The sequence below is a fragment of the Sebastes fasciatus genome, chromosome 6, assembly GCF_043250625.1.
Source record: "Sebastes fasciatus isolate fSebFas1 chromosome 6, fSebFas1.pri, whole genome shotgun sequence".
In the NCBI taxonomy this organism is placed as follows: domain Eukaryota; kingdom Metazoa; phylum Chordata; class Actinopteri; order Perciformes; family Sebastidae; genus Sebastes; species Sebastes fasciatus.
Window position 1 is genome coordinate 6,686,746 of NC_133800.1, and position 25,322 is coordinate 6,712,067.

General features: G+C 40.0%; 2 protein-coding genes and 1 long non-coding RNA gene across 9 annotated transcripts in view; 2 read left to right on the top strand and 1 right to left on the bottom strand.

Annotated features, from left to right (window-relative positions):
• Nucleotides 1–370: 370 nt before the first annotated feature.
• On the top strand, nt 371–22,043 carry piwil2 (piwi-like RNA-mediated gene silencing 2). 5 transcript variants are annotated; one of them, XM_074637351.1, is made up of 25 exons: nt 462–491; nt 1,579–1,628; nt 2,482–2,873; nt 2,979–3,084; nt 3,493–3,607; nt 3,957–4,135; nt 4,285–4,375; nt 5,252–5,362; nt 5,677–5,794; nt 6,857–6,981; nt 7,493–7,573; nt 7,670–7,783; nt 8,387–8,575; nt 8,740–8,824; nt 9,301–9,393; nt 10,239–10,379; nt 11,751–11,864; nt 13,020–13,208; nt 14,541–14,642; nt 14,769–14,885; nt 15,155–15,243; nt 16,675–16,780; nt 16,892–17,145; nt 18,089–18,196; nt 21,234–22,043. In XM_074637351.1, the coding sequence occupies exons 3-25, from the start codon at nt 2,493–2,495 to the stop codon at nt 21,388–21,390; spliced, it is 3,165 nt and encodes a 1,054-aa protein (XP_074493452.1). In that variant the 5' UTR covers nt 462–491; nt 1,579–1,628; nt 2,482–2,492; the 3' UTR covers nt 21,391–22,043. The 5 variants fall into 5 exon arrangements, with proteins under 5 accessions (XP_074493451.1, XP_074493452.1, XP_074493449.1 ...); XM_074637350.1 differs by lacking the exon at nt 1,579–1,628 and having other exon boundaries at nt 371–491; nt 21,234–22,042; XM_074637348.1 differs by lacking the exon at nt 1,579–1,628 and having other exon boundaries at nt 2,449–2,873; nt 21,234–22,042.
• Nucleotides 20,251–24,364, bottom strand: LOC141768882 (uncharacterized). Its single transcript, XR_012594226.1, has 2 exons — nt 24,231–24,364; nt 20,251–20,780 (listed from the first exon to the last, which is right to left on the bottom strand). It is a non-coding gene; the product is annotated as an uncharacterized LOC141768882 (long non-coding RNA).
• LOC141768878 (poly [ADP-ribose] polymerase tankyrase-1-like) overlaps nt 24,114–25,322 on the top strand; it is a 106,722-nt gene continuing 105,513 nt past the window's right edge. For all 3 annotated transcript variants that reach the window (XM_074637345.1, XM_074637344.1, XM_074637347.1), the window contains exon 1: nt 24,114–24,738. In XM_074637345.1, coding sequence (XP_074493446.1) covers nt 24,276–24,738 — 463 coding nt within the window. In that variant the 5' untranslated portion in view covers nt 24,114–24,275. The remainder of the gene's footprint in view (nt 24,739–25,322) is intronic.

The window sequence follows — 25,322 nt, forward strand, 5'->3', positions numbered from 1 at the left end:
CTTTTTACTAACATGTTTTGCACTATGGAACTGTGATGCTGGAAACTTGAATTTCCCTCGGGATAATTAAAGTTACTATCTATCTATTTATCTATCTATCTATCATCTATCTATCTATCTATCTATCTATCTATCTATCTATCTATCTACTAAAACTGTATTAAAGTACAGCACTTGAGTAAATGTACTTAGTTGCATTCAACCACTGGCACCACTACTGCACCAAACAGTGACTGATAGTCAGGTGCCACAACACCACCTGTAGGCCTAAACACCTGAGGTACCAGGTGGTAACCGCCAGAGGGCGACACAACTATATTGCCCAGTATCATGTAAAGTAACAATTAAAGATTGACAGTTCAGTAAACCAATGACTTGCGGCAGAAATCTACTGATTGACCAATAAGGATGCGGGAGTGACGACACCATCCATCAACCCGGTGAGACCAGCAGATGGATTCATTTAGTGCGAACTTGACACCTTGAGCCAGGTATGAGATATTATATCCGTCTAATATGACTTATCATGCTGTAACATTAATAACTAACAGCGTATTGTTGTTTGGTGAAAACGTTGAGTTTTCGCCAAGTATTTCTAGTGGTTGTCACTTCGTTTCTAACTTTCTACACGTGTTTTAGTTGCTAACGTGAGCTACTGTTAATGTTAGCTACCTGCGGTGCCATGCAAGGCCTACAGAAGGAGGCTGGGACCCGCGTCATCAATACGTCATAGTTTTGGGGTACCACACATGCGCAGTAGAATCTGGTCTGCACTCGCCGAAATTGAACCAATCAAAACGCAGCTTCAGCTACACTGCGCATGCGTCATACCCCTTATCTCAAGACCAGTGTCCTAGCCTCCTTTAATGGGCCTTGGTGCATGCTAGCAACGTAGTTGCTCATGTCTGATGTTGATAGTGTTGAAACTAATGTTAGTTTATTGATGGTAAATAACAGTACTTTTATGAAGCTATGGGTAAACTAGTGAAGTGAGGTGCTGCTAAGTCTAGCTCGCTAAATAACGTTGAAGTTACCTTTTATAAGTCAGACAACAACCTGATAATAATGAGCTAGCTCACTATAACGTTAATGGTGCTGTTAGCTAAAGTTAGCTTATCGGCCATGCGGTCTCATCAGCACCGTCTTTTCTTTTTCCTCCCCAACATGTCTCCTCTTGAACAGGGGTCAGCAACCTTTACTATCAAAAGAGCCGTTTTAGGCAAAAAAAGGAAAATAAAATCTGTCTGGAGCCCCAAAACATCTGAGCATTGTGATGAAGGTGACACAGTTTATAGTCTAGTATATAGTATATAAGTCTAATGCAGTGAGGGCCAAAGAGACAATGGACTACGGAGTATTAGGGTCACATTGAGGGGAAAAAATCTGAGATTTCCAGAATAAAGTCGTAATATTATGAGAACAAAGTCATAACTTAACGAGAAAATAAGTAAAATTACTACTTTATAATATTACGACTTTATTCTCGAAATCTCATTTATTTTTTTCCTCAATGTGGACCTACAACAATGATAAATATAAACAAAACAGTTATTCATTTCCATTTTTTAAAATCCACAGGGAGCCACTGGAGAGGAGCTAAAGAGCCGCATAAGGCTCCGGAGCTGCAGGTTGCAGACCCATAGTCTTGAACAATAGTTGTAATAGTCCTTCATATCAATTAATTAACATGTGGGAGTGAATTCAGAAAATATGTCACCACTTGTGTCCTTCATGTGTACAGAACTATAAAGACAAAATGACTGAACCAAACAGTGCAGCTTCTTGATGAAGTAACTACAGTATATCTGCCTGAGTTGTGCATCTCTGCTGTTACTTCGCCTCACTACTAACGTTATAGGTAACATGGAGCTCTCCTTGTGCTTTACATCCTTTTATCTCTGAAGAAGTAGGGCTGCTCGATTATGGCAAAAATCACAAGCACCATTATTTTATTATTTAATTATTGTTATTATTTAATTAATTTTGATATCATGATTATTTAACTCTATAACAAAAAAACAAAAAAAAGATTAAAAGAATTAGACATATTATATATATAATTAGATAAAAATAAATAAGATCAACTATGTTGTAATGTAAAACAACTACAGATAAATATTAAATAATACATAAATTAGATCAAATATGTCGTGGTGCTCTGCCACAACCTACTAATAATTCCTGCGCTGCATTTATAATAAAAGATAAAACGAGAGCATCATGGTCAAAAAGAATGGCACAACAATCATTTTAACTTGATTATCTTGTTTTCATATTTGTTGGAAGACAAATTGTAATTGAAAATAAAATGTTATTAATCACCCATGCTTAATGCACATTGCATTGAAATAGTCGTTGTCATTATACTTTTGTGTGTGTCATTTCCTTTGTACTATGCCATTAATGAGACACACTGGTAACTTTTGTGCTATGGGTGTTTCCCTGCAGTTAACCCATTGTTGTGTGAACTGGTTATGTCAGAAGTTGACCAAATGGATCCAAAGAAGCCTCCTGAGCTCATTAGTATGACGAGCATTCCTTGGCTGGGACGCGGAGGAGGACTACAGCCTCAGGAGTCGGCTGTAGGACGTGGTAGAGGGCTGCTGCTGTCTGCAGAAGGGCCTAGTCTAGGACGAGCCAGAGGTTTCCCCATTCCTGGCGATACCCCACAAGGACGAGGACTAACTCTACCCATTACTGAACCCATGGTTGGCCGAGCCAGAGGGCTGCTCTTCCCAGCAGCTGAACCAAAGGTAGGGGTGGCAAGAGGTGCAATCCTGCCTAGTCTGGAGCCGCAGCATGGACAGACGCCTCCACATGAAACTACGACGCGAGACCTAACAGAGGGGACCTCTGCTTTGACATCAAAAGAGGTTGGAACAAAAAATGTGTCTATATGCATATACAATTTGCATGTTTAATTATCTAAATATTTTTTCCCCACATTAAGAGCTGCTGATGTTTTTGTCTGCTTACAGGTTGACATGCCAACCATTGGTCAAAGATCAGCACTGGTCTCAATGTTTAGAGGAATGGGCATTGAGCCCTCACTGACCTCATGGGGAAGAGGAGCACCACCAGTGGGTCTGTATTAAAAACTTGGATTTTTAGGGGGAAAAATTAAATAGGGCTGGGACCAATTATTGGTTTATTATAGGGGTTCCCTAACTACCATTTTTTGGGGCTTCTGTAGTAATCAACAGCAAATATTAAAAGCTGCAGGCGGGGTGGAGCGACGTGCTGAGCATGCAGTGTTTCCCACACATACTGTAGATGTTATTTGGCCGGGCTGCCCAGGTATATTAACGGTCGCCCAATTATATTTGGCGACCCATTTGAGCGCTTTTTATCTTTTCACATGCCGCTCTGACAATGTAAACACAACAATGTTGCAGCTTCCATTGACAGGTTCTTTTGCTTGATAAATCTTCGCAAACCTCACTGGGCTGACACATCCATGTCTGTTTTCACGGTTGTTATGTTTTGTTGTAGGAAGAGGAGCAGCTGGAGATTTGGGGGATGTGAAGCTGCAAGTTGCCCCAGTAGGTGTCATCAGCAGCCCGGAAGGCATCGGCCAACTTGAAGAGGTGATGGGCAGAGGCAGCAGGTAGGTAGAAGAGGAGTTCCAGTGTAATAACTAACATGTACTATTAGAAACATCTGTCAGTATAATTCAATACAATACAACAGCACCACAAACTACATCCTCCATAAATGACCATGAAGTTGAATCAACGCCTCTAAAACAGTTTTAGCGAAACCTGAACATTTTAGCCCCTGTTAAGGTAGGATTTATGTAGCTTGTATACATTTTTAGCAAAAAAGGATTTCCTCATTTTCATAATAAAGACCCTCATCGCTTTAGAACCATATTTGATACAGAATTATTGCAACCATTGTCAGTATTAAAAAACAGATGTGCAACCCTGGCTACTGTGGATTTTAACTTGTTCCAGTTTCCATGGCCGAGGTTTGTCCCCTCAGACGATGGTGGGGCTTGGACGAGCAGCGATGCCTCACCTTGGAGTAGGAAGAGGACGCGCTCTACTGCCTTCTTTTCCTCTAGGTCGTGTCGAGTCTGTCTTGTCAGCCTCGGAGCCGCAAGCAGCCCTACCCTCTCAGACTTCCCACACAGGTAGGGAAACTTTGAAAAATTGACAATTCATGAAACAATGCAAGAGATAAAATGTTTCCTCCAGCTGGGTTAAAGTACATATTTAGCCTTCATTAATGTTATTATAATATTTGCAAAATGCAAGGTTTTAAAATGCGAATAATGTGAAGGAACCGTGCCCCCGGTGCCCACCACTCAAGAGGTGCTGGAGCTTCCTGCTGTTGCACCTGCAAAGAAGGAGCTGAAAATGGAGGCAGTCCGGTAAGTATACTTTTCTGTTTTGTATTTACCTCTTAGGGCCTTGACACACCAAGCTGACATCTATGAAGGTAAATATGTTGCAAAATGCAAGAGCTTGTAGACCTGATGGGAGAACTTGTAGAACAAACTCTTAATAGGTTGATATGTTAACATTTTCCAACCGGCCACTGTCCACTTGCCCAACAACCGGTAATTGCTGATATATTCGTGCAGGTGTTTGTGTGCCTGTGTTAAACACACTTCATTCCAACTCGAAGGGGGGGGGAGCTCAGCTCGATCAGAAACATCTGTAAATGCACAGTAGGGCGCAGATTCTATAGATAATTTGTATAACATCTTAGTTGTGATAGTAAGGTAGTTAAAATTGACTAAATATCGGCAGAGGAAAAACCAATTGTTGATATCCATTCTGGCTCACTCACTGGCTGTGAGTCTAGCATATCGGAAGCTTAATTTGTGTATTGTGGATACCATTACATTACTCATCCACCTATTCTTCCATACCATGGACTGAGGATGCCAGTGCAAAACAAAACAAAATGTTACATTTGCAATTTGTTTTGTAAGCATATGATGCAACCTTTTATTGATTTATAAATAAAGATGCACAGAGCATACAGTGTGTGGCTGCCAGCAGGCCTTTGCCTGTCGTCTTTGTGGTGTGTTCAAGTACAACATTTTACAGATGGGAGGTGACATAATGCCTTTCATCAGTCAGCCTTTATCAATGCTAGTTCTTTGAGATCAGCTTGTTTTATCAAGGCCACTATTCACTTAAGCTTTACAGATGCAGATTATGAAACTCCGTATCACAAAGTAACTGTGTGTCTTGTGCTGAAATGATTTCTTTGTGCATGTATATTCTCATCTGGTCAGTGAGCCACCTAATAAGGCTGGAACAAAAGGAGCTCCTATAACTATTGGCTCAAACCACATCACGATTCATTGCAAGAATGAAGCGGTTTATCAGTACCATGTTACATTCACGTAAGTATCGTTTACCATTAATTTGTGTTTCCTTATTCAGCAACCATTCAACAAAAATGAATGTAAAATTTTAGCCACCTTCCAGTGAAACATGTATTTGATCAATTGTTTACTTTTGAACCAAACATGAGCATAGACAACTAATGTAAAATTGCACTGAATCAAAGCTGTTAATAAAATCCCATAGGAGACATGCTTAGTGCAAGACTATTCCAAAGCAACTGTTTGTTGAATCAATGTTGTCAATTGATACTGGTAATTGGGTAAGTGCTTTATGTATTCTTCTAAGTCATTTTTTCAATATTATCTTTCAGTCCAAATGTTGAATCAATGGGAATGCGTTTTGGCATGATGAAGGATCACCGCCCGACCACAGGGGAAGTAGTCGCTTTTGATGGCTCCATTCTTTTCCTGCCCGTTAAGATGAAAGACGTAGGTATCACAGTTATTAGTTGTGTGGCTAATTGACGTGTTAAAGTGTGTTAACTTTAGTGGGACAAGTTTGAATTTTTGGTTGTTTTAATTTGTGTATGTAGATCAGTGTTTCTCAGTCTGGGGTCCGGGCCCCCTTACACTTATTTAACTACAATAACAAAAAAGCGTTTCTGGCTCTAACACTATATTATAGTAAATCAAGTTGTTACAAGAAAAGATCATATATTGTATCTGCGTTTCGCTTGGTGAATCCTTCAAGACATCAACACTTTATTTATGTTGACGAAACTGAAGAGTTCTATTTATTAAAGATAAACAATAAGAAAACGAACAAAATCCTTAGTTTGAATAAAGTGATTCAGTGTACTAAATGAGTTTGAGGACTTATACTTTTGTTTTAGGATGATGACGTTGGGGGTTCAGCTTTTCTCAAAAAACAAATAGGTGGGGGGGCTCCAAGGAAAATAGGTTGGGAACCACTGATGTAGATGACTCCTTAAAAAGTCTAAAACTACTGAAAAGGAGTTGTCAGTTTAAATTAGGGCTGTCAGTCGGTTGAAATATTTAATCGTGATTAATTGCCAAAAAAATTCTGTTCAAAATGTACCTTAAAGGGAGATTTGTCAAGTATTTAATACTCTCATCAACATGGGAGTGGGCAAATATGCTTGCTTTATGCAAATGTATGTATATATTATTGGAAATCCAATTAACAACACAAACTATGACAAATTGTCCAGATATGTGAAATTTATTCACGTATCTTGAGGTAAGAGGTCAGCTTTTCCTCGCAAAAATTTAGTGTAAGTTTGGGGCGTCATCTTTCTTAAGCTAGCGTTAAAACTACCCACTACAACCTAAAAATCGCAAATTGCGTTAATGCGAAATTAGTGGCGTTAAAACAAATTTGTGTTAACGTGTCATTATCGCATTAACTTTGACAACCCTAATTTAAATGTATTGAATTTTCATTGCACAGAACTATATAGTGCAAAATTGATGTCATTGCTGAACATAACACTGAATTCCCTTTTTGCATAATATTTTGATGACGTGCAGGTGGTTCTTCTCAAAAGTGTGAGACGGACCGATAATGAGGAAATCCAAATAAAAGTTCAGATGACGAAGATTTTGCCACCCAACTCGGATCTATGCATCCCATTCTACAATGTGGTGCTCAGGAGGTATTTTAAAAAAGGCTGGTCAGAGATTGACCACTTACGTTTTAGATTGTACATAACTTATCAAATAGAAACACTTAAGTGGTTACGTTAACAATTTAAAAAGAATAATGCTGTAATTGCCCTCCAGCCACTCGTAAACATTATTTTAATACAGTTTGGAATATTTTCTAAAGTTAAGTTTCTTACTTTGGATAAAGAAAACACTCAGCCAGTCCATTGTTGTGTATCAGTTACTCTGTCATTTGTATTTTGACTAATACGTTAATATCCTATTCTTTTCTCTGCATGTCTGTGTGGCCACTAAGTAGCCTTAAGATATGTTCTCTCTGCTCTGTTTGACACAAAGCCAGACTGCTTTGGAAAATTAAACATTTTCCTTGTATTCATAAAAGCTCTTTAATGAAATAAGCTAAGCAACCATAATTATTTTACGAATTATGCTGGCATCATATGTTACTATTAGGATGGTTAAATGACAGGACCTGACTCAGTGTTGTTTTTGTTTTTCAAGGGTAATGAAAATCATCGGGCTGAAGCTGGTGGGTCGAAATCATTACGACCCAGAAAGCGCAGTCATTCTTGGAAAACATCGGTTAGTACCGAGTTGTGTTTAACATCAGAGAGCAGATGCCAGGTAATATCATGGCAACTCTAGTCCACTCATTATCCTGTTTGTCTGTTTTTGTAGGCTGCAAGTGTGGCCAGGTTATTCAACTGGTATCAAGCGCACAGATGGAGGCCTGTACCTGAATGTGGACGTGTCTCACAAAGTCCTGCGGAATGACTCTGTGCTGAATATCATGTGAGTTCACAGAGCAAATTAACAGTAGCACACAAACAGTAGCAAGTTTGCAGAGAAGTTCATATTCATAAGTCAAACTGGATCATTTTTCGTGGTAAAATAGTTGGGGCCTTACACTTTTATTTCCATAAAGCATTACATACTCACTGGTCAATACTACTGGGAAGGAATCACTTTTTTAAAGTCTTTTATAATAAAGCGAAGCATGCATCTTTTATTCTATTTCTTTTGTATGTCCTCTGTAGACATGCTCATACAAGTTTAAACATTAAATAATGCATGACCAAGCCACACCGAGCTATATAAATGTCATACTCTGTGATATAGTCATACATATTTGAATACCAGGTTGTAAGATAAGACGTTCTTGTGGCGTCTGTCCTCTGACAAAGAACTGTAAATACCCTCGACCACTACAACCCTTCCCTCTGGGAATGGGGTTGGATTAAGAGGTGAGTTGGAGGGCAGCAACAAATGCAACAGTCTTATTGCATCTATAGATTATTTATAAACAGAAATAATCTAGTTTTGGCTTTGCCCTTTCTGTTTAAATGAAAATGGAAAAAGAGCTATGACCTTTGGCCCCTGCTGTCTGCCTGCCAGGAACATGCTGTACCAACAGAGCAAAGAGAACTTCCAAGACGAATGCACCAAAGAGCTCATCGGCAGCATCGTCATCACCCGCTACAACAACCGCACCTACCGCATTGATGCCATCGAGTGGAACAAGTCGCCCAAAGACACCTTCACTTTGATGGATGGCACAAAAACCACCTTTGTGGAATACTACAGGTGAGGTTGCTCTGTCCATGAACCCTTCAAAACTGAGCAGGATATTATAGCAGGTGTATTATGTGCATTGAAATGGGGGCAGTTTATTTAATTAAGAGCAGCAAAGAAAGTCTTAACTATAATTTAAACACTTGCTTATTTCCATTGCATGGCACATTTAACAGCAAGAACTATGGGATTACAATCAAAGAGATGGACCAACCTCTGCTCATGCATCGGCCAAAGGAGAGGGCCAAGCCAGGAGGGAAGGTAAAAACTCTTCAGTTATTTTAACATAATAATAATAATAAATGCTCAAGACAGTCAAGTGTAATTTTGTTTTTAATAAAGTAAAGCTCTTAACAGTAGACCACTCAGCTTATGTGACCTGAATTCTTGTATCAGAATGCCACCTTGTGGCTACAACAAGTCTAACAATAAGCATATTTTGAAGACATGTCAGGATTTAAAACGCACAAAATGAAAACAATCTCTTTAAAACAACTGAATCAGGTTTGTTTTATCAAGCTGTCCCATATTATCCCATATGAGAGGCACTCTGCTTTTGCTTGAAGAACCTACTCAGGCATCAGTAGTACTTGTTCCATATACAAAAGATATACTGTGGGTTGTTCATTAGTCCATCAGAAACATATTGATACAAAAAGGAAATTGTATTGAAAAAATAAATGTGAGCAGTAAACACTTAACTGTGTAGATAATGTTATAATATTGATTTATTGCAGCAAATCATTACTGGCGAGATCCTTTTAGTACCAGAGCTTTCCTTCATGACGGGAATCCCAGAAAAAATGAGGAAGGACTTCAGAGCCATGAAGGTAAATTTGATGCGGCAGCACAATATTCTTCCTGAGGCAGGTCTTATACCTTCACTCATCAGGAGCAACACCTACGTTAAGCAGCTATAAAGACTAGACTTGGTTCTTATAATATAAAAGACTATATGTAATGCTTTATTTTTTCCAATTAACATTTTTTATTGTGTTGAAACCAAGCAAGGTAGGCAAAGGCAGCAATGTAGACGGCATGGAGGTCCCGTTGACCGGCGAACCTTATACTTTGTTAATAAAATGTACTGAAATTCACGAATATGTAGGATATTACTACTGACCTGTAATATTATGTCGCAACGTCTGCTATATCAGCCATGTGTTTACTACGTGTTTATTTGCATGTAGAGCAGGGAAGTGAGATCGGATCACAAGTGGTGACTCAAGCCGCATGTTAATACCAGGTCTGAACTGGGCCAATGTTCAAACACCTGGAGCTGCTATGTTTAATTATAGCATCGGTTGTCTTCACACCTTTTAAAGAAAATATATTTTAACCATTGACTGTTGATGTAGACGACTAAAATAACAACCAGTGGCATTTTCCAACAGCTTTGTTAACATCTAGCTAAGTATTAGTTGAAGATAATTACTGTAACATTAGTCCAAATGTCCCAGTTAAATTTAGCATTTTGTACTGTTTTAAGCTTATCACTAGAAGGTCAGAAATGTCCTCTGTGACCACAGCAGCAGAAGGTAGACACTACCATCCCCACTTTCCAAACCCTAAGACACGTGAAATGTGGAGATACAGGTCTGAAAATATTTGTATAAAAAGTGTTAAAAGAACTTATAGAAACAGACTTGGTGAGAATGTCTTTCATGTGTTGTAGGACTTGACCATGCACATCAATGTGAGCGGTGAGCAGCACACCCACTCGATAAAACAGCTTCTGAAGAACATCAGCAGCAACCCTGAGAGTCAGAAGGAGCTCACCCGATGGGGTCTGGACATCGACTCCGAAATCCTGGTGGTGAGGCTCTGCTGTTAACAAGAGCTTATTAACTTTCAGGACTTAATTCTAAGAATGTGTCAGAGAAATGCTTTTGAAGTCACATATTGCAAACTAGGCAAAATCTGTTTTCTCGCAAACAAGTGTAATTTGATAAATGCGATATTTGTCCAGTATTACCTTTTATTTTCAGTCTAACAATGCAGTCAATTCTGACTGAATTTAAGCTACATTCCATTTCCTTTATGTCAACCTACATAACGAGTTGTAAAGGAAGAAAGGGTCATTACCTTTTGAAGTCACTGTAAATCATGTTTCTTTAAAAGCAGTGGTTACAATCCTGGTCGGGGGGCCAGAGCCCACTCTAGTCATCAAACTGGGGACCAGGGTTTACGCTAGACTTTTTTTTTGGCGGCCAGTATGGTTGTTAATATTCAAGAATTCCAGCCATATAGAACAACTACCAGACATATGTTTTAAATAGCCATATAATTGCCTACATTTGACATAACTTGAAAATAAGTTAAATGAAGAAGTGGTCTAAAAAATAAATACGTTTATATTTAAGTTGTCTCTATTAATTAGGGGTGGGCGATACATCGAATATAGTCGATGTATCTCGGCTTCTCCCACGCGCGTTGTATAAAATGTGCGTGCGTGCGTATGTATTACTGTATGTATTTATCAAAATATGTAAATCATGTATTGCCAGAAAACTATGGTTAAAGTGAATACTGTTGGATACTGTTTTGTTAAATTTAACTTGTGATTTCCCCCTTTTTGCATGCAAGATTAAAATTGTTCCAATAGAAACCACTAATGAATATAAACAAGAACGTTTTAATGCAGACATATGCTGCAGGGACTACAAGAATCATCATATTGCTGTGATTGTATGCATCATAGGGTTAAATCGAGCATTTATGAAGTGCTTTGAGGATATTTGAAAATATTGCAATATATATCGTGTAACGCGATATAGCCTATAAATATATCGCAATATTATTTTTAGGCCATATGGCCCAGCCCTACTTTAAATGTATTTATTTATTTGGCATATTTCCCAATGGACATTTTGGCCATTGATCATTTAATCTGCTGGACAACCAGACGTGATACTGGCTAAAAGCCAGCATATGCCGGTTAACGTGAACGTGCTGAGGACTGACTGAAAGCAAGTCTGGTCCTGAGGAACAGGATTTAGAAACATCAAGTATGACAATATCTGTGGAATATTTAAATGTAGCTTGACTGTCCGATAAGTGCACAGTGAAGCAGGTAGGTAGGAAGACACTAGAATCTAGTGTCGATAGCAGTTTTTTGTTTTGTTTTTTTTGCTCTCATTTTTGTACTTCATGTGTTCCTCGGCTGTTCTTTTCTCCTGTCTTGCAGACTAAAGGTAGAATTCTTCCGCTTGAAACCATCTGTCTGCAGTCTTCATCCTTTACTACAGGTGCTGATGTATCCTGGTCCAGAGAGATTGTTCGGGACGCTTCAATCAGCTCTGTGAGTGTTGGAGATTTTTTATGAATATAATTTAGCTGTAATGCAACATATAAAACTTTCACTGGAAAGTTGAGGAAGCAAGGCAGTAACATTGTCCAGCCTGTGACTTTTTTTTTCCACAGTTGAATTACTAGTGATCTGTGTAGGCTTAATTCCCAAACTCTGTCAGCAGGGATTGTGGCCGTCGTTGCTATCTGTCCTCCTCTCAAGCATCAGTGTGTAACCACTAGGGCTTTCAAAGGTGACACGTTTAAGGCAAATTTGTTTTAACGGCACCAATTTCTTTAATGCATTAACGCAACTGGTGGTTTTTAATTAACCTCTTAAAAATCCGAGAGGTATTTTGGAGGTTGTAGCAGACTCTGTTTTAAAGCTACATTGAAGTATTGACATCCTGTGAAAATAGAAAAACCTAAGGAATCCATTGGTACCAACCATGTCGTACTGGCTTGTTGGGAAGGAGGCTAAATAATGCTGCAAACTCGTGCTAAATTTTGACGAGGAAAACTGGCATGGTCATTTTCAAAGGGGTCCCTTGACCTCTGACCTCAAGATATGTGAATGAAAATAGTTCTATGGGTACCCACGAGTCTCCCCTTTACAGACATGCCCACTTTATGATAATCACATGCAGTTTTGAGCAAGTCATAGTCAAGTCAGCACACTGACACACTGACAGCTGTTATTGCCTGTTGGGCTTGAGTTTGCCATGTTATGATTTGATCTTATCTTATCTTTTCATGCTAAATGCAGTACCTGTGAGGGCTTCTGGACAATATTTGTCATTGTTTCATGCTGTTAATTAATTTCCGATAATAAATACATACATATATTTGCATAAAGCAGCATATTTAACCCACTTCCATGTTGATAAGAATATTAAATACTCGACAAATCTCCCTTTATCGTACATTTTGAACAGATAAAAAAATGGTGATTAATTTGCAACTAATGATTAACTATGAACAATCGTGGGATTAATCTTGATTAAATATTTTAATCGAATGACAGCCCTAGTATATTAAGACCTGAGACTTGAGACTTAATTGTTCAGAGTTTGTGCGCATCCAGCCCACATTTACAATTTTGCCTCGGCCCCAGGAATGGCTGCTGTATTACTTTGCTTCTTCACCAACTGACCCATCTCACTCTTAGATCCCAATGAACATCTGGGCCATCTTCTACCCTCGCCGCTGTGCAGAGCAGGCTGAAGAGCTGGTTTCCACATTTAACAAGGTGGCCGGGCCTATTGGATTTCGACTGGAGCGACCCATTCGTGTGGAGCTGAGGGATGATCGCACTGAGACTTACGTCAAGAGCATCCACTCTCAGCTCACCAGTGAGGTATGACATAAAATAAAGATTTAGATTAGTAGCTTATAAAGTAATTTAATGCTACTTATATATATGATAATTGATCTGCCTTTCCCTGCGTCTTCCAAGCTCGTCCCACTGTGCATCACACAAGCTGTGTCCACATCAAATGTTATTCATGCTCTGCCCGAATGCTCCCAACAAAGTGATTGTGTATTGTAGCCTTACCTGCTGCCCGCCTGATCAAGAGTCTCACTTCCTGTACTAAACTGAAAAATCATGTCATGTCGGTGCTGCCAAAGTATCACCTATGAATGGAAAACGGGTGTTAAGTTTAACACGTAGCTTCAAGAAGTGATAATGGTGTTGAAACCAACTACTACTAGATGTTTCACAGTATAAGAGCAGAACACGTGAAGTTTTAGCGTTTATGCTTTTTCTTTTTTCTAGAATATATTTATTAAATTTTTCCTAAACAAAACAGCTCAGAAATGACAAATAAAATTAGTAGGTAACAATAAGAAATAGAAATAAAGACTCAATACCAGCGTCGCTGTTGAAGCTGGTAATAAATCAATATAAACAAAGCAAGGTATAAACGTCATCACAGAGATGCGCGCGCAGCTAGGGGGCAGAAAGCATGGCATGTCTAGCAGAGCCAAGCTCCAAAGCAGAGTTGACGAGGAGTTGTGTAGTAAACTGCGCCAACCGCAGAAAAGATGGATTGAAAATCTTTGATATTCCGAGGGGATCACACGCCTTCGCTAAAAAACAGAAAGAGATTATGGATCCGGGCCTAATGGGCAAAAGCATTCTAGTCACACAGCGCTAGCAAAGCAGCGGGTGGTCATGTCGGTGGCGAGCTGTCATGCTCCACAGAACAATAAAAATTAACTGATCAACAACAAAGTGATCGACCCACACTCTAAGGAAATATTTATATATATTTAGTGACAAATTATGCCATGAAACTTAACAGGGATGCAAGACTTTGTTATGGCTCTAACGTTCGTTTGAATTTGAATTGGACAGATCAGCAATGTTGTATTGACTTTTGGCGGTACATTTGACTGAGGGCTAACCGCTAACGTTAGCTAGCAACCAGCAACACTCTATTAAATAGAGAGCTGTCAGGGGTCTGTCTGAATAATTTTGCACATTTTAGCCCATTAATTATAAACTGCATTTACATTACTGCCAATGATTTATAATTCAGAGTAAAATATGACTAAATTCACAGTATCCTTTTTGCATGATCCGTCTTTCTTGTTTTGTTTTTTTCCCATGTTGAAATGATGACTGTTTGGTGTCACTGAACTGAAGTCCTTCCTGTGTAACTCTCCGTTTGTTATCCGTTTACAGCCCAATATGCAGCTCGTAGTGTGCATCATGGTTGGCAACCGAGACGATCTCTACAGTGCCATCAAGAAGCTCTGCTGTGTCAAAAATCCCATCCCATCCCAGGTTTGTAATGCTTGTCCATGTGGTTGTGCATGGCTGGTCTAGAATTAGAGGAAAATAAATCATATCTTATTCTGAAAATATTTTCTCCCAGTTAAAAGTAAAGATTTTGTGTCACTTGTGTCACAGGCCATCAATGTCCGGACAATTTCCCAGCAACAGAAGCTGAGGAGCGTTGCCCAAAAGATACTCCTGCAGATGAACAGCAAGTTAGGAGGAGAGCTGTGGACTGTCAATGTCCCTCTGGTGAGTAGCATGTCTTAAAGAGCAGGAAGAGAATGCCTTATCTACTTGGGCTGAATTGTTTGGGGGGAAATTGGGATTTTTCTGGTAGGTACTGTTAATTATAAGCATGATACTGCTTGTGAAAACGATGCATCATATTCAAAGGAAACATTATTCCACAGTACCATTATACAGATGTTATGGTTCTAAACATCTGAAAATAATGAAGAGGTAATAACATGACTGCAGTCAATGGCGAAATAATGAACCTCTATGTCCCTTTTTAATAGAAACACTTGATGGTGGTGGGAGTGGATGTCCATCATGACACTAGCAAGGCGCATCAATCAGTCATGGGCTTTGTCGCAAGTGTGAACAGGTAAACTTTATTTTCTTCCCTGTTTTGGTCCTTGTCCCTTTAATATTTTTTCAGTACTTATTCATAATGATTTCCTGAATTCATGTTGAGGCAGAACGATTTTGAAAAAATATCTTAATTGCGATTATTTTGACTGACATTGCAATTGCAATATGATTTGCAATATTAGAGGGAATGATCATTTTTACATAATTATTTTCATTGAAATGAAACGACTGGTTTGATTTTTGTGGGGCTCTGTACCAAACAAAGATGTTTTTCCTAAAGTTTTGTTTGTACTCGTGCGAGACACCGTGGCGTGGGCCTCCGTAGATGGCGCGTGCACTACAAGCATGCACACAGGCATTTATGCTCAGCGCGTTGTTCGTTGCAGTATGCTCCGAAACGCCAGGAGGCGTACAAACCAAATATTCTGTTGAGAAGCAAGCGGTCAACGAGTGGTACCGGAAAGAAAAGTAGGTTGCCTGGCAACAGTAGTAAACACTAAACACCGACGTATGTACCGCCAAACATTGCATATGTGTACTGTAATTATTAGTGTTGCTTACCTCCAAGTCAAAATGACATTCTGTCTCTCGGTGCTTCCCCTCGGGTCGCCACTCTTTCCATGAGACCTCTTTTTAGCTTTTACAAAAAGATCTCTCATATTCTTTCACAGCCTGCAGCAAAAAGCCTCTTCTTTCCCCAGTGTGTTGCCTATTTCTTTCCAAGTATTTAATGACGTTGACTGTCCCTGAGGTCTCTCAATGAACAGTTGTAGAGTTGTCTGTACAGGCCAACCTGCTTGGCTAGTCTTCCCTCGAAGGCGTCCATTTTGAAATGAAAAGTGCAGCACGCGCAGTCAACGCATAGATACAAAAACTCCGAAGTGCACAACATACAACCGCGACCACTTGCGGAGCCTTCGCGCACCACGCAAAAGCCGCGATGACGTCATTTTCTGGCTTCACTATGGTGAGCATAAACCAGGCTTAAGTCTGTAGAATATGATGTATAGGCCAGGACATCTCTGCACCATGACAATAATTAATATAAAATGATATTTTGATACATATTTCACCGTTACAAATATTTTGCTTCCTGCGATTTGAAAATTGCAGAAGGCCATATTGCGATTTTGATAAAATGTATTCATTGTGCAGCCATAATTCATGCGGAGCATAATGTCAGAGTTCATTTCAGTTACTACAAACAACAGTACTAGTGAAGGTTTCACATAATTGCCACACACACCTCGGAGTCCCTTCTTACATGAGGGGACTGGCAGAAATGAAGGTTGTATCTGCAGAAAATCTTTTAGAACATCCCCAAAATAAACAACCAAAAATGATATCTGCAGAATAGTGCTAGAAATGTTTGTTTTACTTTTACTTTCTCTCTTGCAACATTCACTTGTAATGGTGGTAATATCTTAATTTTTCCCTTGTCCAGCTCACTGACCCGCTGGTACTCCAGAGTTACTTTCCAAACACCCACTGAGGAACTGATCAATGGCTTCAGAGTTTGCTTACTGGCTGCACTGCAGAAGTACTATGAAGTAAGTACTGCAAACATGCATTACATAAATGTCTTTTAATTCAGTCCCCCTTCTCTCTAAACTACCATACCCTTTTGGCCAAGAATAACTTGTGTATGTTCTCTTGTACAGGTGAACCACAACTTGCCAGAGAAGATCGTGGTGTATCGTGATGGTGTGTCAGATGGTCAGCTGATGATGGTGGAGCAGTACGAGATCCCACAGTTGATCAAATGCTTTGAGACTTTCCCCAGCTATGAGCCCAAGCTGGTCTTCATTGTGGTCCAAAAGCGCATCAGCACCACCCTCTACGCCTGGACTGCGAACAGCATTGGCACACCTCCACCTGGAACTGTTCTGGATCACACCCTCACTCAGAAAGACTGGTCAGTCTCTTGCAAAAAGATTCTGGCTACATCCACACCAATACATTTAATACGTAAAACGCCGTTTTAAAATGGAAACGATCTCCATACACACAAGCGTTTTAGAAGTAATCTCCGTCCATACTAACATGCCTGAAAAGGCATTTCACATGACCATTCTGCGGTTGGTTGCTTAGCTACAGAAAATACGAGTAGCCTGTTGTTCTTCCTTTAATAAAAGGTCTTGTTAGATACTTAAGATCTTCCTCTATCTTTCCCCCACACACACACTCAGAGACAAATTTAGTGGGAAACAAACACGTTTTATTTTTCAAACACGGGTACAGGCTGCTACTGTTGCTAATGAACAGTTACAAATCAAAGTTTACTACTTTATGGGTCAAGAAATTTGGTCAACACACGTCTCACTCCTTTCCCTTAGGTTTTGTTGTCTGTCCTCGCACTCGTAGCTCTGCCGGGTGGCTGGAAGTCCCCGTCTTACTGGAGAGCAGCATTTAGCTTTTGTTCGTTTACGGTTTCTTTGTGAACTTGAACTGAAGTCAGTTTGAATCCAGCCTTAGGCCACAGATGATCTGCTCTCCACTTTAACTTGTTTTTTACTCTAGCAGTTTAGTTGAAAAGATAATTTGTTAATGAGATGGTTCCAGTCTGAATGTAACACAGGAATAGAAATCATGTGAGCATATCATCAAAAGATTCTTCTTACATGAAGATTGGAGAGATGAGGTGCTGTATGAGCAGCCTAACAGGGTAGTGGAAGAGGGGTGATGCTTTATCTTTTTTACCTGCGTACATCAATCAAAAAGGCTGCAACACCATCTCCTGGCAACATCAGTAAATATGTGCACTTTGATGAGGACGCCATCAAAGACTCAGTTTATCTGCTGTTGGCTATTCAAAGTTTCTAACACTAAAGTTTTGGGTTGTTGTTTTTTTCATTCAGGGTGGACTTCTTCCTGATGGCACATCACATTCGCCAGGGCTGTGGACTCCCTACACACTACATCTCTCTGTACAACACGGCAAACCTCACACCAGACCATTTGCAAAGGTATTGATAGCCCATTTTTTTCCACTAAGCATCATTCAGATTACTGGTACACATGTAAAACATGTTAATTCTGTATATGCCATAGGAATTGAATTATTTTCACTAGCTGATACATTTTTTCTTTTCACTTGGACAGTTTTTTGGCAGTATTTCATTGAAGTTCATTGTAGAAAAGTTTTTATAGTGGTGACAATAACTCACTGAAAGACCGTATTCATTTAGTCAGTGTCTGGTATTAGATTATTAGTCAGACCAAAAGAAAAAGAGTTCCATATTGTGTTATAAGCATACACTTATATATTTCATTAAATGCTGTAAATGTTTTATTTCTCAACAATTTGAAAAATGTTTACCATTCATAAAAATCTAAACCTCAGCGAGCATTTCTCAAAGATGCTGAGAGTAGTTCTCAGTAACGCCGTGTTCACACCAAACGCAAAGAGAATTTTTGCCTCAAGTTATACGCGCAAGATTGACCGCAGGATCATTTGTGTTTATTCCCATCACTCGCACTAGACACGCCCGAGAGGTTCGAGGGGCTCACCAACAAGGTTTCATCAGCCCTGGCCAAAATAACCACTATTGCTGCTTTGTACATGTTGTGGAAGTCCCACATATGTCGGAAAACCAAATGCCTTCCAGTCTGGATTCATAACATCATCCGGAGGCACACACAGCTCTGTGAATTTCACTGTATATAGCAAGCCACACGTCAGCTGAATTAATCTGGTTTACTACAGCGGTATGAACCCAAAATATACAGTGCTGTGATTTAATTGCAATAGACGGAGCAAAAGGATGCTGAAATAACTACATACTGAGACAGATTTGTAAAGTCGGAATTCATACTTTGTCAGGTCTGTTGACAAAACGACAAGCAAACAACTTTTAAAATGCTTGCTTTCTGAATGGGGTTCGGATCAAGGGGCTAGGCTATGCTAATATTGTAGCTGCTCCTTCAACATTCAAAATATAATGTCCTCTAGGTGTAAATACAGTAGCGACGTTATTGTTTATACCATAGACAGTATGGTTTTATACACATACATTTATACACACAGAGCTCCATCTGGTCTCTGTACAAACATGAGGTACTATCATAGAGCTCTGGGTGCCCTCAGATGGCTAGTCGACTACAGTCACTTTTTCCTCCATTTCTGAATCAACAACGTCAGGACACCAGAAGAATCTCAGTGCTGATAGGCTTTCGTGACAGAACGTTGTGTGAATTTCTCCCGCAAGTTGAAATTCACCTCATTTGCGTTGCGTCTTTGCATTGACTTTGTATGTAATCACGCCGTGAGAAACGTTTGCTCTGCGTGGCAAATCGAATGCAAATCTAAGATTTAGTACTAAACTAAACATGTCATATTTTCCAAGATTTTATTTTTTATCAAGAACCTGTCCTGTCATGCGTGTTTTTTGCTGCTCTAGGCAATTTAAAATATGCAGTGCTGTAGCTTTAGCATAGCTATTTGCAAGGAAAGCTGTCATAGTTTGGGATGGCGAATATGCAATGTAAACTCTGGTTCATGATAAACTGCTGTAGGGCGAAATATCATTCATGTATCCGACTCGGTCCATCCATATCATGCCTTTTTTAGATCTTTTGAATCTTGGTGTAGAATTAACAGACTCATCAGACTAGTACAGTGAACTGTAGTACAGTAAACTAACTAGGCAGCCAACCAGGGAAGTAACTTAGTAGTCAGACAGTGAGATACTCAGTGAGGCAGTCAATGATTTTTATGAGATTCAGATTAGTAAATGTCAAAGGTTAAACGTCTACACACGAGACTAGACATTTATGCCAGCATTAGATGCTTAACTGCACATGTTTTTATAATACTGAAATAAAGCACCATCAAGGAAACGCTGAAATAAGTGGGAAAAGCATTCAATACAAAAATCACATATGAACACCAAATTATAAACTCAGAACATTATAACCATTATGATGATAGAATTATTACAGGGCTGTTGGATCAGACTTCATTAGTACACACATAAAATACATTTGTATATACAACATATACATAAAGAGTGGAAACCGCTTACAGTGATCACGTCTGTCTGGGTCAAATTGATCACTATAAGCAGATGATTATTATAAACAAATCTTTGTTGTTGTGAATCATTTCTCATGCAGATTACCATCTAATTGACATTTGTATATTTATTACATGAATACAAAGTAATGAAACGAACCGCTTCGCTATTTACTGACTTGCTGCCAATTCTTCTGCCTTGAGGAGTTGTCGTTTTTCTTCGGCTCTGCAACACGAGCGCGCGTGCAGAACGGCGCCTTTTTGCCGGGGCTCCTCGTTCTCTCACTGGGTAGCGGCACAGAGGGAGACAGGCTCCGGTCTGCATGAGCTGCCGGCGATGCGGTGCCGAGGAGCCGGTCGGCAGTTTCACTTTGGGGGCATTACGTGACGAGGTATTATCAATCCACTTGACGAGGGCGGCTTCAACGCCGTGCACATTTGTTTTTTATTCAGAGAAAATTAGTTTCCTTTTCCCCGTTATGATTTCAATGTGCACGCAGCATCAGCCTCAGGTATCCAGCCGGAGAGAGGACGGTCTGCGAGGCAAAGTATCACGAGAGTTAAGAAAAAAACATTACAAAAATTCAACTAACGTTAGTCTGACGTGGTTTTAAAATGTTTTTCCATGAGTTGTCATGTATGAAAAGACCCAAAATGAACTGTAAGTGGACTACTTGATTACTACTATTTAACACAGTGGTATAGGAATGATTCTGTCCCAAGCTTTTTGATCCATATAAGCGGTTGATCCCTGTATACAAATAAAACTTGACTTGACTAGTTTGAGCCTCACCAACAGTGACTAAAAAACAGATCAGAATAGTTTGAACATCACAGAACCTGGGGTAAAATTGTTAAGTATTTGCCGTTATTTCATAAATTTTTGGTACTGTATGTCTTCAGGCCAATGAAAATGAGTGGCTTTATATTTTAATGTTTTTTTCAGTTCCAAAAACACATTTAACATTGTTTCTTTGTTCCCATGCCAGGCTGACTTACAAGATGTGCCATTTGTACTGGAACTGGCCGGGCACCATACGTGTTCCAGCACCATGCAAGTATGCCCACAAACTGGCTTTCCTGGCTGGCCAGTACCTGCACTCAGAACCGGCCATTCAGCTATCAGACAAGCTCTTCTTCCTCTGAGCTGCACCAGTTAACTACCACGAGCAAACTGCTCAGGTCACAGCAAAACCAGCTGTGATGAAAAACAGTACTGAAAGACCCGAATGACAAACGACTCATTTGAATTAATGAGGGATTCATCATTGACAAGTGTCACTTAATACTTTAAAGTACACTGTAGATTTTCACCTCAGATTCCCATATGGATCAAACCTTTAATACTACTGATGTTTCTGAGAAGGCTGCCTCGCCTCTCACACCTTGATAAAAGAAGACTGTTTTTGTGACGGTTACACCATATTGCATTACTGCAATAATTGTGTGGCATATTAATACAAGTGTATTTAAATTCTAGTAGTTAAATTAAAGTCTAGTGAAAAAAGTAAAAGTTAAGTTTGAAATGAGTATTGGCCCAAAGTTTTGAGTATTTTTTAGCCACTGTTCCTGTGGTATAATTATTGGTCAGTGTTTTATTAATGTTTACACACTTCCACTGTGACAGATTTTTATTTACGGTTCTGTACTTTATAAACAGGTTTATAAGTTATTACAAGTTAGATTCTGGAATGTATGTTTATACAGCTTTCAGCTTTGCATGTCCACAATAAAATGTGCATGGTATAAATAAAGCTTAAACAACTGGGAAACATGAGACTCTTTTTCTCTTCCTCAGACTATCATAATCACTCCATAGTGTCTCTATAATCATTTGGAGAACGTGCGATAATTTTCAAATTGAAGATGGTGTTGGCAGAAATAATACTATACATGTACATTTCTGCTTTTGTTGGATATGTGTTTATTTGTCATTTAAAATGCAAAGGTAGACATTATTGTGAACGTGATATCTCAGGAACGCCATGAGGGAATTTCTTTAAATTTGGCACAAACATCCAGTTGGACTCAAGGATGAACTGATAAGATTTTGGTGGTCAAAGGCTAAGGCCACTGTGACCCATACTTGCCAACCTTGAGACCTCAGAAATAGGGAAAAACTTCTAAAATGGGGGTCTGGGGGTCCTCCCCCAGAAAAATTAGTTTCAGAGACTTTGTTTTCTGCATTCTGGTAACTTTTAAAGAATGCAAATAACAAAATAAGTAAACTGCAAAAGCATTTTTGTTTAAAAAAAAGCCTATTTTAACTTTCAGGAAAGAAAACTGAATAATTTGCCCCTATGGCGTGAACTTGTGTGAATCTGTCATAAACTAATATTCATCACTTTTTATTCATTTTTTGCCCCCCTGCTTGAGTATTTTTCTCTTAGTACTCCATTTCTCTCTCCGTCTCTCACTCACTGAAGGTCCTTTCAGACATAACGCAACAACTGCACCCCGAAACCCATTATTTCTTATGGCCTGAGCCACACCACAACATGCTGGTGTGAGTGGCACAGATTAAATTGTTAAGATGAAACGATTAGAGGCATAATGACTTATTGAAAAGTAATGCACTGTTGATGATTGAGTGGAAGTCCGATGAAGTGTCTGAGGCTACACTACCTGGCCAAAAGTACAGTTTCCATCCATTATCTGTAACCGCTTATCCTACTCAGGGTCGCAGGGGGGGCTGGAGCTGATCCCAGCTGACATTGGGTGAAGGCGAGGTACACCCTGGACAGGTCACTTGTCACAAGGCTGACACAGAGATGGACAACCATTCAGGCCCACATTCACACCTACAGGCAATTAAGAGTCGACAATTAACCTAACCTGCCTGTCTTTGGACTGTGGGAGGAAGCCGGAGAACCCGGAGTAAACCCACGCTAACACTGGGAGAACATGCAAACTCCACACAGAAGGGCCCAAAGCCGGGATTCGAACCCTTGCTGTGAGGCGACAGTGGTTCACCGTGCAGCCCAAAAGTACAGTATGTGGACATAATTTCAACGCTAAACACAAATACTCCACACCTCACCTCCATACCATTATTGACACACAGTACACCTGAACTGAATGGACTGTAGTGCTGTGCATTATCCTGTCTTCCACTGTGTAATTGTCTGAAATATATTAATTATTTATTTTTTAAAATATTTTTGAGAGTTACAAGTTCTTTTAACATGGTCATGGAGCATATATACTGTATATTTGTATTCTGGGGGTATCGTTCCTATGCAGAGGGTAGTTTAGTTTATTTATTGACTACACTGAGGGCGTTTTATATTTTAATAATTTATTTATTTATTGTGTTGAGTTGAATGTGATACTTATTTTGTACTGTAATTACCTTGTGCCTTTTTTACCTTTTTTCTTTTCTTAAAGCTGACTCGGTGTAAACTGCTCACAATTCCAATGTACTTATAGGTGCAAATGGCAAATAAAACTTTGAATAACTTTTAGTTATTCACAAGTTGTTTTTCTGGGCTATGAAATATTTACTAAATACCTCTTTGGATTTTGTTGATATATTGTGATGACACTTAAGGAATGATCAGTGCTGTTCTTGAGAAGACGAGGTGGCCTACTGTATGTACTACTGTCCCTGCATCATGATGTATTAATGCATCTTACCTCATCACTCTTGCATAATTTGGTGTAACATCACTGTTAAATGATCATGAGTAATAGCACCACAAGTAGGCCCTGGGCTCAGATGTTTTTGTTGTTAATCCTTGGGGGCATGATGGAAATATTTGGGCCAAAAGTGGTTATCATACTGCCACCAACAGGCCGATCAGTATTATTTGTTGTCTAAATTTGTGACAGAGATTGGCTCAGAGTACCAAGAGGAAACTCTGTCTGCCGTAGGTTTAATTGATTTCTGAGATCCGGATGGGCGTGTAAATAAATAATAAGGGGTAAATCGAGGTCTTCTCCAGACCAGCAGAGTGAACAGCTGACAGGAAACACACCACCCTCACCGGAAAGGAGGAGCAGCTCTTATTGTCGCTGAGAGAGCTGCTGTAATGGCGGTGTCTCGTCGCTCCTCGCAGCAGCAACAACAGCAGACTACCTTACAGTCTCCGCCGAGAAACAGCTCTCTGTCCGGCGCTCCTCCGGCCTCTCCGCCTATGTCTCTGCTGAGCTCGGCCGTCGGCCCCCCGGAGGGTGATAGGGAGTGCAGCGGAGGCATCGAGGGGGCTGTGGCCTCCTCCCCGGACCTCACGGCCCCGGTGCTACCGAGCAGCAGCAGCTTCACCACGACAACCTCCGGCGGCGGCGGCGGCAGCAGCGTCTCCAGCCCCGGATCCGGCTCCGGAGCCTCCAGTCCCGCTGACGGGAGCAGCGGCATCGGCGGCGCGTTCAGGGAGCTGTTCGAGGCCTGCCGTAACGGAGACGTGTCCAGAGTCAAGAGGCTGGTCGACTCGGTGAACGTGAACGCGAAGGACATGGCTGGACGCAAATCTACTCCGCTTCACTTCGCTGCGGGTAACGTACAGCTAACGACGAGCTAACGACGAGCTAACGACCAGCTAACGCTAACGCTAATAATACAGCAGCAGCAGCTATGTGTTTAGCAACGTTAGCTACCAGACTGTGACGGCTAACGGTAGCTAAGCTAATGTTGTTTTGGTCGACGTGTTTACGGTGTAATTTGTCTTTGTTGCCCTTCTGATATCGTTAAACTGCGGTTCATCACGTCTGAGTTAGTAATAGCCTGGTGGTGATAACACGCTGATGAGACGCTCAGTCCAGTTTGATAACAAACAGACCGTCAACATCTCATGTAGCTGTAACGTCAGCTAACTCCTCATAGCATGAAGCTACTCTAGTAACACAACACGACCTCTGACTCTAACAGTGTGAAGTAAACATCATTTCGTGTACAATATTAGTAAGAAATGCAACACTATCTTTAGCACAAGTTCTGTGAAATTAATGTAATATCTTATTTATTTAGTATTTGGTAGTTATTTGCATTAAAATCCTGGTGTTATTATTATTTTGGATAAATTATAGATATAGAACATGCAGGATAGTTTTAGTGTACGTACCTAATATTGAGGAAAATG

What these genes read in the sequence shown, in the direction of transcription:
- piwil2 (XM_074637348.1), top strand. Translation starts at nt 2,475, where the DNA reads ATGTCAGAAGTTGACCAAATGGATCCAAAGAAGCCTCCTGAGCTCATT. An exon ending in CTGAAAATGGAGGCAGTCCG is followed by an intron (nt 4,376 to 5,251) that starts GTAAGTATACTT and finishes TCATCTGGTCAG; the next exon opens with TGAGCCACCTAATAAGGCTG. An exon ending in TCGACTCCGAAATCCTGGTG is followed by an intron (nt 10,380 to 11,750) that starts GTGAGGCTCTGC and finishes CCTGTCTTGCAG; the next exon opens with ACTAAAGGTAGAATTCTTCC.